Source organism: Sinocyclocheilus rhinocerous, unplaced genomic scaffold (genome assembly GCF_001515625.1).
Source record: "Sinocyclocheilus rhinocerous isolate Xijiao unplaced genomic scaffold, SAMN03320098_v1.1 scaffold1152, whole genome shotgun sequence".
NCBI lineage: Eukaryota > Metazoa > Chordata > Actinopteri > Cypriniformes > Cyprinidae > Sinocyclocheilus > Sinocyclocheilus rhinocerous.
Window position 1 is genome coordinate 1,090,759 of NW_015625590.1, and position 12,307 is coordinate 1,103,065.

Consider the following 12,307-nt stretch of genomic DNA (forward strand, 5'->3'; position numbering starts at 1 on the left):
AAGGAAGCAATTCATTCTCACTCACACTTTTAAACATCACAAACGCCCTCAGAGGTATAAAAAAAAAATTTAATAGATCTCCATCACACAGCAGTCTAGCTCACCTAAAACCTACTTGAGTAGCATGCATGCCATGTGAATGCTGGCAAGATGCGTTTGACATACATAAGTGTACTTTCATCTGCATGAATGATGAGATGTTTTGCTGCAGTAGTCGCTAGCTTGAAGTATAGCTGACTAGTTGTGCAATGTGTGTGTGTGTGTTTATGTGTAAGAATTTATGACCAGCTTCTTTATTTTTCATTTCATACCTTTTGGATGCACCATAAAGAAGACATTAGACCACAATTCCTAAAACACCTCAGGCAGTAAAGACATACACACACAACTTCCTTTCAAAATATGACATTTTTTGCTTATAGTGCATGCTTGTGCTAAGCTTGTTAGTAGTACTATACACCAGCAGTCCTGACTAGCAACCCTGCTCACATCACTGTTGGCACGGCCACTTCTCCGGCAGGCACCAACCCACCCCGGCCTGGAGCCTTTCCTGGAGCCAGCAGTCCCGGGCCAGTGGCTGACCTGTACGGCCCCACCAGCCAGGACTCCGGCGTGGGCAACTACATTAGCGCTGCTAGTCCCCAGCCCGGCTCTGGCTTTGGACACAGCATTGCTGTAAGTACCCTATTCACCTCCATCACTGTTTCTCTGTTCTGTCCCACTTAATGCATTCACCGCCCTGCTCGAGTTAGTGCTTTTAGACTCATGTAGCTGCTATTGTAGTTTTTAGAGAGTGAATATTCTACCATAGTTTGAGGGAAAAAAGGCTAGATTAGATTTTAGTAGATTTCACAAATAATTACAAAGAAACAGCAAGCAACATATTGACATTTCAAAGTAGAAAGACTGAACTATTATTTTCTTGTAAAACATACTCTAATCTTTAATTATAACTTCGAAAAAATCATTTTTATGTATAAATTCTATTTAAATAGAATCTTGCTGTAATTTGCATATAAATGAGGCATGTTTGTACAAAAAGAATGACAATCATTTTAAATACATTTTTTTGCGCTGAAATACCTTGTACAAAAGTGGGGAAAATTTTTAATGAATTCCCTCTGAAACATTATCTAGCTAATAAATTAATTAGCTAATACATTTTAAAATTGAGTTTGTTCTGATGGAATAAATAATTCTAACACAATTAATAGGACTTAAAAGAATGTGTGATATGCAGGTATGTGAAATCATAAAAGCAAATATATGTGAGAGAAGTATTAAAATCATCTCAGATGCATTAGGTTGCAATGGGTCCAAAGGTGTGATAGATGTGCATGTTTTACCCATACTAATTATCAGGAATAAGGCTATAAAAATGTCTCTCTTTTGAAGGCTGAAAAATGTGAAATCATGGTCTCATTAGTGCAAAGCAGGTGCCCTGGCAAATAGCTCAAGTTCGATAGCGTTGGTTTTAGCATTGCTAACATTTCTGCATTCCCACCAGCATTCCTCTCCCTCTGTCAACTTCAGGATAACAAACTGTGAACTTGTACCAGCTGTCAGCAGCGGTGTGATGTGTCAGTGTGCTTTTGTTCATGTGCCAGCCCGGAGGACAGAAATCTCACAATTAGTTCTTCTCTCATTTTCAACCCGGTATTTTGTTTCCAGCACACAATGGCTTTTTTATTTTTCGAGCAGATGATGGGCATACCAGAGGCAGCCTTTGAAAGGTCCCCAACACAAAGTGCATATGTAAATCAATAAGGCGATAATCAACTCTTGTGAGAAACCCTGTCATAAGAATATGTTGTCTTGCCCTTTGAAGCCATAGGCATTCATTATTCCTTCCGTGCATTAGTTTTTAACCTTTAGTGGAGCAGAGAGATGGAGCAGGAGTTGGGCAGAAGAGAAAAGGAGCAGGGCCGACTCGCAGGGGGGTTGATGAGGGAGGCCGCACTAAATCACAAGCTGCCGAGGGAGTTACCGACTCCGGACGTTTTTTGAACCGCCGTCCAGATCTGCTGGAAAAATTAATAAGAGCCTTTGTATGTGAGGACACTGCTTATTGCCTATCTGCACACACCTCTGATTCATTCTGCTTTCAATGCCCCTCCAATCTCTTGTTTGTGAGGAAAAGCAAATTACTTTTTTTTCTGTCTCTCTCTTCTGCCCTTAAGTACAGTTGGCAAAACAGACCGGGCACTCATTAAATCTAAACGGGATTTTCAGAATAACAATGTCACCTTGCGCTTGACTTTCAGATGGAGTTTTTCTAACCTAAATAGAGTCAAATTTAAGTTGGCCTCAAAACCTCAGAACATCTCACTGGTGATTGACAGTGTTCTGGAGGAAGAAAGACTTTTTTTCTTGAGCTGTCTGACATGAACTGCTGTTTCTGTTAGCCTCTGAAGCGTCCTCACAAACTGAAAAGCTTTTTTTACAAAATATTTATTTCTATAAATGTATCCACCATTTTCCTACGCCCCATGACGCTTTGCGCAAATTATGGGAGGAACTTCTGTTAAACTGTAAACAGTCAGCCTGTGAACAAAATAATAACCATTGAACATTAAATGGAAATGTAAAATTGTTAAAGCATTAACAAATGACTTTCAACAGACCACGAATATCCCCAAAATCTCGATTATTGCAGCAATATTACAGACGTGTTAAATATCACTGTGGTTATATATGTCTATATGTTGCCTGAATCCAAAATGTACATTAACATTGAGTGATAATATTTCAGTGATTTCCATCATTTCAGCAGATTACAAATATTATATTTACCTGCTTTTAGAAACATTCCAGTAAACACTGCTAATAGGGATTAGAAGTGCAAAGGGGAGACAATTATATTTTAAAGCATCCATGAGAAAACAAACCTGGAAAGAGACATTAGGATTTTTGGGCAGAAAAATTTTAGATTCTTAGTGCATTCCAGTGAATTATTCATGGGATGTATTGTAAATTAAATCGGCAGAACAGACCACAAATGCGCAGTGTATGTTGTCTTTTTTCATACTGTTATGGCAGAATACAAGGGAAGAAAGAACGTAACCAGGAGGAAAAGAATGCATCGGATTGAAAAGAGCTCTTGCCATAGATGTTCTTCTTCTACCATGTCACATTAAAATACTAAGCGTTACGTTATTCTTCTGACGTCTGAAAATAGAACATGAAGGAAAATTTACAGCTCATTCAGTCAAACAGACAGATAAGGATTATTTGTGGCGCAGCTTTATGATTTAAAATGACTCAAAAAGACTGTAACTTCCCCAAACCGGAAGTGCCTCCCATAATTTAAAACGCAGTAGGCTTGTTAGGAAAAAGGTGGATACATCTGGCCAATGTTTAGGTTGCTCAGTGTTTGGACCGGAGCCTGACACAAGTGAAGTTCACCGTTTTCCTGCTTAGATTGAGGCTTCTATGTGACTTCTGACAGCGTTTGTCTCTTGCTTGTGTTTGCTGCATGAATTGTGATTTCAGATGAATTCATTAATGTTGTTATTGTTGGCATGAATGTAAATGATTATATGCAATTACTTGATCTTTGTTCAAAAAAAACAAATGTTCTTTCTTGCAACAGTTTACTTTCTATTCTCTCTTCTTCTTTGAAATGTACATATTTCTTTCCATTTTACTTCACTGTTTGGCAGTAAAAGATTTAAATGGGGAGAGCAGGAATAAATGTAACACCTTTTTGTTGTTGTTGTTATTTTGTTTGTTTTTTTGCTGGGTTTTTTTTCCTGAAGATTTTTATCCTAAATTAACTCCATATCTTCAATTTCCAGCCATTAAATGTAGAAGTTAACTGAGATAGAGAATGTTAAACAACGAGTATATATTTGCTGCATAGTTTGAAATATGTAATAAATATAACAGAAAATTGAAAACTTAGTTATGTGAATAATTATGTAATTGCCATTCTGCTGTTGTTCTGTAAATTTTATGATTGATTGATTTTTTAACTATATTACGTTTTATTATGATTTTTTAAATTGGTTAAAAAACATCAGCCCTAAAGGAGAGATACTTGTTTAATGGGATGTTCATGTTTTAAGGGTAAATAAGGTACAAAGGCGTACCACCCCAGTGGTACTAGTAGCTTGTAAAAACAGTAAATATTTTTTGCAACTTTACAGTCATGCAGTCTTTAAAAGTCTGTCATCTTTTCACTACAATTTGATGTTTGAGTTATTTACTGAGTGTTAGTTATTCTTGCTCTCCCCTGCTGTTCACCTAGATCAGACTGAGGGAATGATGTGGCCTGATCTTTAAAGTTTATAGATAACATGCATTCATGCTAGCAACACATGCAGTGATTGAAATGACTTACGAGTGATAGACATATTAGCCTTTTCACTCAGAATGCATACTGACACCATTACTAACTGTACACTTTTAGGGTCCTTTGATTGCGACAGCTTTTACAAATGGATACCATTGAAACCTAACAGGTGGTTGGTTGCCATCTCATTTGAGGTAGATATCCTGTACCATTTATGAAATATATTTGTTTGATTTGTGCCTTCATAATTATGTATCTGTTCACTACTATCTTCCTGTTCCATCTGCCCATTCATTTTGATTCCCTCTCAGATGAGTTTACGTTGAATCCGTGTAGTGCTTTTATTTTTTCATCAACACCGTAGGCTTTTACAGGGCTTTTACATCTCAGACAAGGAAATTTAAACTTCATATGCAACAACCTGGTTTTCAGAAGTCTTATCTCTCATTGAACATCTATTTTATTATTTATTCCACATTTTGAAGCCCTTTGAAAGCCTTGAAAAGTGTTTCCCGCTTCGCAAACACCGTAAGTGTGGCGGCTACACATTTGCCCCATTACTTTTTATCACTAGTTCCTCCTTTATCCTCCGCCTGCCTGTCTGTCATTCGACTGTTCCTTTCATGCATGATGTCTGCGAGCGGGTCTACTCAAAACTGCGCAGTTGCTTTCTTTCACTGCCATAGTTGGATTGCGACAGCCGCGGCACTGCGCTCCCAACGCACATAGACTCAGATCCTCTATGAAGTGCTGTATTTGGATATTATGCACAGGTGTTGCGGCTTTGATTAGTGTGCACCTGGAAGCGAGCCCTCTTTGCTGAGAATCTGTTGACTTAGGTGCCATCTGATGTAATTCATCAGGTTTTTTGGATAAGGCGCTGTTTCCGTAATCACTGCGCTTCTATAGCTAGGTCTTAAGGACTTAAAGGTGATTTTGAGTATATGCTGAGATGCCAGATATGGCTAAATCGGAGATGACTCGCTTATTTAAATGCGGTGTATGTGGATAAGTGGATGCACATTTATTCGGTCAAAATCCCTTCCCTATACTTACTTAATATTTGCACCCAGACTGTTTTTTTTTCTCCTACGGTGATGCATCAAGTGCGATTACGCCAGACTCTGTGGCTCCATGGCATTTACCTGTGACCTGTCGTCTCCATAAGAGGCCTGCGGACTGCGGTTTGTTGCCCATAATCTTCCTAAAGAGCTTCTCATTTTGTCCTCGAGGCAAAACGGATGATTGATTTAATGAGTAGGTAGAATCGCTCCATCTGTATGGCTTCTCCAAACGTTTGATTGAAGCACACATTAGCAGTCAGAGAAAGCAACAGCAGCGGAGAGATATTGCAGAAGCAGGTTCTTAACTTGTCATTTCCTGGTTGGATGGACATCCGAAGAGTTTCTGCATGCTTGAAACACTAACATATGTGTTGTGTCGATGTCTGAACCCCATGTAGATAAGATGTGTTTGCATAAAAGTGCCAATGTGTTCTGTATCTGAGCCTAAACGAACGAAGCTTGTAATAAAAAGATGCTGACGGTGGAGTGATTCTGACAATATAGCATGTCTACTTCAATTTAAAGCTGTCGGCAGCAAACTTTCAGCCGGACTGAATCAATACATGGTTTATGTTTAAACTAGATTTACTGTGTACGATTAGAAGCTTCAGTTCGTCAAACATACTGCACTTCCAAAGCCAATATATGCTTTTAATAACCTTGGTTTTATTAGAAAAACAGTTTGACTGAAGCACAGTTGTATTTGAAATTCATGTGAATTAGCTGAAAGTTTAGACTAATTCTTTGTTACTATTTTCCATGTTTTAGAATAATACTAAATCAAAGACAACATTGATTGCTTTTAAATAGTACTGAAGGAGTTCATTTTTTATGCTTGACACTTTCCAGTCCAACTCACCCATTAAAAAAATAAATGAACAGTTACATTTTAAATAAATAAATAAGGTTTTGAAAATAAAATCCGTTTTCTTATAAAAATATTAGTTTTGAAAAAAAAAGGCATACATACACAATTTACACTACTGTTCAAACGTGGGATTGGTAAGACTTTTTTTTTTTATATATAAAGTCTCTTATGCTCACCAAGCCTGCATTAATTTTTATCAAAATACAGTTAAAATGGTAATATTGTAAAATGTATTATAATTTAAAATACATGTTTTTTAGTTAATATATTTTAAAATATAATTTATTCCTGTGATGGCAAAGCAGGGCATTACTCCAATCTACAGTGTAACATGATCCTTCAGAAATCATTCTAATATGCTGATTTAAGGATCAAGAAACATTTATTTTTTATTAATATTTATTAATATTATCAATTTTAAAAACAGTTTTTTCAGGATTACTTAATGAATAGAAAGTTAAAAAGATCAGCATTTATTTTAAAATATAAATATTTTGTACAATTATAAATGTCTTTACTGTCACTTTTGATTAATTTAATGCATAAAATCTTACTGACGCCAAACTTTTGAACAGTAGTGTATTTGTAAACAAATTAATTGGAAGATAATGAGAAACATACATTTGGAAGTCAAATGTGTCCAAACTTGTGGCTGTTAGTGACGAGGTTCATGGAGGTAAGATTATGATGTCACCAGCAAGGCTCAGATGCAGCACATTTCACACACACACACACACACACACACCCCCACCCACCCACACCCACCCACCATTTAACTGAAAGTATGTGCTGTTTGTTTCAGCAGAGTTTATCAGGAGGCCCGGGGAAGACTGACCGGAGTTTCTAATTGGTTCTGTGTACAGGTAAAGGCCATTAAACTTCAAGCACTACAGCGCTGAATGGGAATCTAAATCTGAGATGGCGCCACACGAAGAGCAAACCGAAATATCAGAATCATCTCAGAAAGAAGAAGAAAAAAAACAACTAAACAATCTGCTGTACTATACTGAAAACCTGGCTTTTGAATATTTTATCCTAGTGTAGCCCTGACCTTGAATTAGGATTATATTTTTTCCCCTTTATTGTTTTTCCTTTTAGAAGCATTTTTCATCTTTTATTGTGTACACGTTGAATCAACCAACGTTTATTTGATTTCTAGATGTTCTTCGTTGTTCTTGAATGTTCTCTGATGAGAGCGACTATGTAAACATAAAATGTTTTTTTTTGTTTTGTTTTTTGAGGTATAATATTCCAATAGCAGTGTCATTTCACAGCCCTCGTCTATCACATTTTCAGGTTTCATTTCATACAAGCAAGAAACCGGATTGAAATGACTCGGCTTGAAAAGGTGACATTTTTAATTCAAGCCTAAACCGCAATGAGTGGGTAACTCAAAAAAAATCTTAGTAGCTCTGTTCTCTGTTTATTGTGATGTCTTGTTAACCATGATTACCTATTTTGGGCAATAAGAGGACTACAATATTTTCACAGTCCTTTTTTATAAATGTAATTTTTGTTGTCGATGAAAAAAAAAAGAGAGAAAAAGCTTTCCTTTTAATACTTTGTGAAATGAGATTTAAAAAGAAAATAATTCTGAAACTGTATATATTATTCTGTTCACTGCATCAAACTGTTTCTGAGAGAGAACCATATTTTTGTGATGGTGTCATAGAGGTTGTATCGTGCGCAAGCCGAAATATGTCAGTGCAAAAATATCTTCGAGGGTCAATGCAGTAACTGAGGTCCATCTGTAGCACAAAGGCCGTGATTTACCCCAGTACGGACGAAACTCAATCGAACACTGTTAGCTCGCTTTGTAAATACCGTCGGCTTTACACCTGTGCAGGTGTCATACCAGCATATGGATTAGATAGTACGTTAAAATGTGCACAGCTTACAGAGAATAGAGAATATACTTTACAAGGTATACAGAAATCAGCATTGTAACAAAAGAAAAAAAATCGCGACAAAATCCAAAGCACACATGAATTACGATTTCAAACCGTGTCGAGACATTTCATGTTAGCATTTCATTTCGCATTCTAGTATGAGCTTCTTTTTCCCAACGAGTGTCCATGTGTGTCGAGATTTTTACGATTCGAATAAAAAAAGGCAATATTTCAAAATGTTTTGAAATTGCTCTACGATTAGAAAAAACTAATCTTTTATACCATTACCTCAGTCCTGTGAGAATTACTTTAAAGGAGATTACAAAGTAATTTATTTTAGCCTGAGACAGATATTGAAAAAGATATTAAAGTGTTGTTTTGAAATTAAGTAAATCATTGCACTGTGAGAGAGAATTTATCATTTTCTATTTGCACATGTGAGCTGACAGTCTCTAACATGGGTCATGTGAAGGACCGCTGTGGAAGCCGTTTGTTTCTTTCCACGCAGGATAACACGAATCTCGAGTCTTGGCTTGCATTGATTCGAAGACTGTACTATTTTATTCTAGAATATCAGAGATGACAGATGAGTTTATTGGTAGCAATAGTTCATTTCCTCAGAAACACTGAAACCAGTAGCTGCTACACACATTTGTTGTTCATGTGGGGACTGGATTTGATGAGACACAAATGGCATTTAGAAATATGAATTGACTGATGCTGTTATTCGATCTTGTTGAAATTTTTTTATTTTGGTTTATTTAATTTGTTTTGTTTGTTTTTTGTTCATTTCACTAAACTAACAGGTGAGGCAGAATGCTGGATTCTTTCTCAAGAAGGAGACGTGATAAAAGTAATACGATTTTAAAAAATAAGTCTAGAAGAACTTTGTGCTAACTGTTTGAGCTGTTTTAAAAAAGACAAACGTACAACAACAAAAAAGCAAGAAAGAAAATTATCCCGAACATGTTTTGAATTTAATGGATGGATTTTTATCAATATTTTTGTGGATGTTAATGATTATACTAAATATAACAATGACAATAATACAGATATTATGTACTGTATTTTATCAATTGTTTCTCTTCATTCCCTGTCACCTCATTCAGTAATCTTATGTTGATCATTGTATTTCAGTAGTGTGTAAAAAAAAAACAGAAAAAGAAAAAAAAACAGGAATATGACTTTACCTTGTAAAAGAGTGCTGTCTTGATACCAGTGTAGTGGTCTATACACTTCTTGGTTGGTATTTTTCACATCCCCCCCACTCTCCTTTTGTCGTTTTGCCCTTTCTCTATATCTCACTCTCTCTTTAGTGAGTAGTTGTAGGTGTTATGTACTTAATGTTAAGATGTAGAGGTATTCATTAGCAATTGTAGGACCAGTAAGGATAGAACTTTCTCTTTATAATCATTTAAAGACAAAAAGACAAAACATGCTGAGCGTTATTTTCATAGTAATTTTTCCTTTTTTTTTCTTCTTCTTTTTTATTCCACTGTTTTGCTGGTCTCATATGGTTTCAACTAACCAAAGCTCTCACTGATGAAATCTAGGAGAAAGAAATTGCTGTACGACAGAATTGTAATCAAGGCATTAATTGGATCCCCACCCTTGAATGTTTTAAAAGGGGTGTGCCATACTACCTTAAATGCTAACGCTAGATATGCAAAACCGTTTTACTTTCATTCTTTTTTTAAGAGGGACACGAGCTATAATTGTGAAGAGGATGATTTTATTAGGTGAATGAAAAATTCATAAATATTTTTTTAGTAAGTTCTAACAAAGTAATGATGATGATATAGCCTAATCAGTATAGATATGGATAAAACTGTAATAGGTTTTTGATATTTATACTCTTCAAAAAATATCCCAGTGGCCTACAGCGCTACTTTTTGTTTTTTTTATGTATACTTTTTTGGGGGGATTTTATTTTTATGCCTAGATTAATACATACTTTAGTTTTGAGTCACCCGTAACATACAATATGATTGTTTTTGTAATTTTTAATTGCATTGCCAGCTTTTCATTTGAATTCAGCATTCCTACATTCAATACCAGACAGCATCATTGTCTGTTCTGATGTCACGATAATTAGCTTGACTTTAGTGTAAATCTAGTGTCACTCTGAATCTGTATTCCTGAATCACATCTGTTCTCAGGGATATCAAACATGAGCCAATGTACCACCTTCACTGGGGAGATTGCTATGCTACTAGTGAGTTACGATCAGCACAGCACAACTTTTAATGAAAGGTGGTTTCTAACTGAAGTTTATTCAATACATTTGAGCGAAATAAAAAGGTGCTGTCGGGATGAACCGTGCACAGCATTTTCTTACTGAAGACATCTTTTTAAACTGCAACAATAAGTGGTTAGTTGTTCTTAGTTGGATGTCTCTTTCTTAACAAGTTGAGTATCCAGCATCCATTTAGGTCTTCATACACATTTAGATGGTCTGCGATTAAACATCTGAAGGCAAATGTTTAACAGCAGATGAAGCACATTTCCCTTCTGCTGTCAAATAAGTGCATGATTCGGTGACTCTTGATTAAAATGAAGGCTGGCAACCTTTTTAAACAGTCTTTTCCATTCGCATCGGTTAGCTTACCCTGTTTTTTTTTCTTTTCTGTTTTCTTCCTTAATTTGATCTCGTAGCTTGGACTTTAAGGTAGCATGGCTCTGTTGCCATCATTTTGTTTTCCATGGACAGCAGTTTACAGCGGATGAATGTTACACATCTTGCTAGACTAGTTAAATCATTGGAAAATTGTTGGTTTAACAAAAAAAAAAGAAAAAAGAAAATGACCTGGAAGGTGTTGGGTGATTTTGGAAGTGAACTACCGAATCCATTTAAACTTGAATTTTGCGGCAAGTGCTAGGCAATGGCCAAAACGATCATCCCACTAATAAAGCAAAACGTTCTACACTGTAATGTCTAATGTACAGTATACTTGTATACATATACAAGGTATATATGTATAGTGTATATATATATATATATATATCTCTTAGTTAAATTGTTGAAACTGCCTCATGACTCATCATCGTAGGTGAACTGATGCTAGTCCACATTGTTGGTTCCTCTGGCTGTTGAATCATGTGTCGTGTAAGAGCTGCAGCAGATGTACAGGAGGCCCGGTAGTAGTTTAGCTGCAGAATGTGTCGTGTAAACTTGACAAGGACGTGTATATGGTGTCAATAGGTGGAGGGTCTTATTTTTTGACACTTGGTCTCGCATTTTCTCCTGAGGCTTCGGCCTCGCTGATTGCCTTGCCCATTCCTAACACTTGCCCATTTTTTAATGTTAACGGACTTTTTACCGCGAGAACTGACTGAACGGACTGACGTCTGAAAGCATCTTTCAGGTCTTCTTGTATGGCTTGCTCAAGCCCTGTTGTAAAATAAACTAAAGTGGATGGGGGTCTCTCACATCTCAGATGTGGAAAGTATAATTTTATATTTGTATTTTCAAATAATAATGATAATAATAATAAAAAATGTTTGTGAAAGGTTTCCATCCTCTACTGTGGTCCAGAAATCAATGTGTTTGTCTGGAAAAGATAAAAATAAAAATAATAATAAAAAATAAAAATAATAAAAGTGTTTTGAACCATTTCACTCATGGTTTTTATTTTCAACCTTTTTCAAGCAATTGATTTGTGATTCAAAATAAATGAATATACCTGCAAAAGATTGTATGCCAGAACATGCACAACGATTAAAATGCACAAAGTTGAATACAGAGGCCAACAGCTCTTGTGTAAGTTTGTTTTCATTCTCACATTTGTTTACATCCGTAAATTTGATTCTGACTTGTTGAAGGCTAAACACATAGTGAGATATATATTAGATAATTGTAGAAATACATCATTAGAGAAATGCTTTTCCACTGGTGTTTCACAGATCTGTTCTGAAATGGTCACATGCACACACTTCAACTGAAAAAAAATGTGCATAGATAGAATAACAACATAAACAACAAAAAAAGGCTTAAGAGGGATAAGTGTTTTTGTTGTTTATTTCCAAGTCTGTGCCTATTAAACTCTATTGTATTTTTGGCACCAATTCATGTTTTATTTGGTAGAAGCAACTAGATTAGACAGATGCCAACAAAGACAGGGTTCTTGACATGCCCTCATTCTTGATAACCATGAATGAAACTATGCAATGTAATGCAAACAGTAAATACAAG

The 12,307-nt window shown here is 35.9% G+C and overlaps 1 protein-coding gene across 7 annotated transcripts in view; it reads left to right on the plus strand.

Annotated features, from left to right (window-relative positions):
- Window positions 1–10,894, plus strand: part of LOC107756385 (RNA-binding protein Musashi homolog 2-like) — a 191,755-nt gene extending 180,861 nt beyond the window's left edge. The window contains exons 8-10 of one of the 7 annotated variants that reach the window (XM_016573478.1): window positions 521–675; window positions 4,412–4,488; window positions 7,029–10,894. In XM_016573478.1, coding sequence (XP_016428964.1) covers window positions 521–675; window positions 4,412–4,453 — 197 coding nt within the window. In that variant the 3' untranslated portion in view covers window positions 4,454–4,488; window positions 7,029–10,894. Of the gene's footprint in view, window positions 1–520; window positions 676–1,861; window positions 3,421–4,411; window positions 4,489–7,028 lie in introns of those variants that run through there. The other 6 variants (XM_016573460.1, XM_016573486.1, XM_016573469.1 and 3 more) reach the window with 6 other exon arrangements.
- The last annotated feature ends 1,413 nt before the right edge of the window (window positions 10,895–12,307 follow it).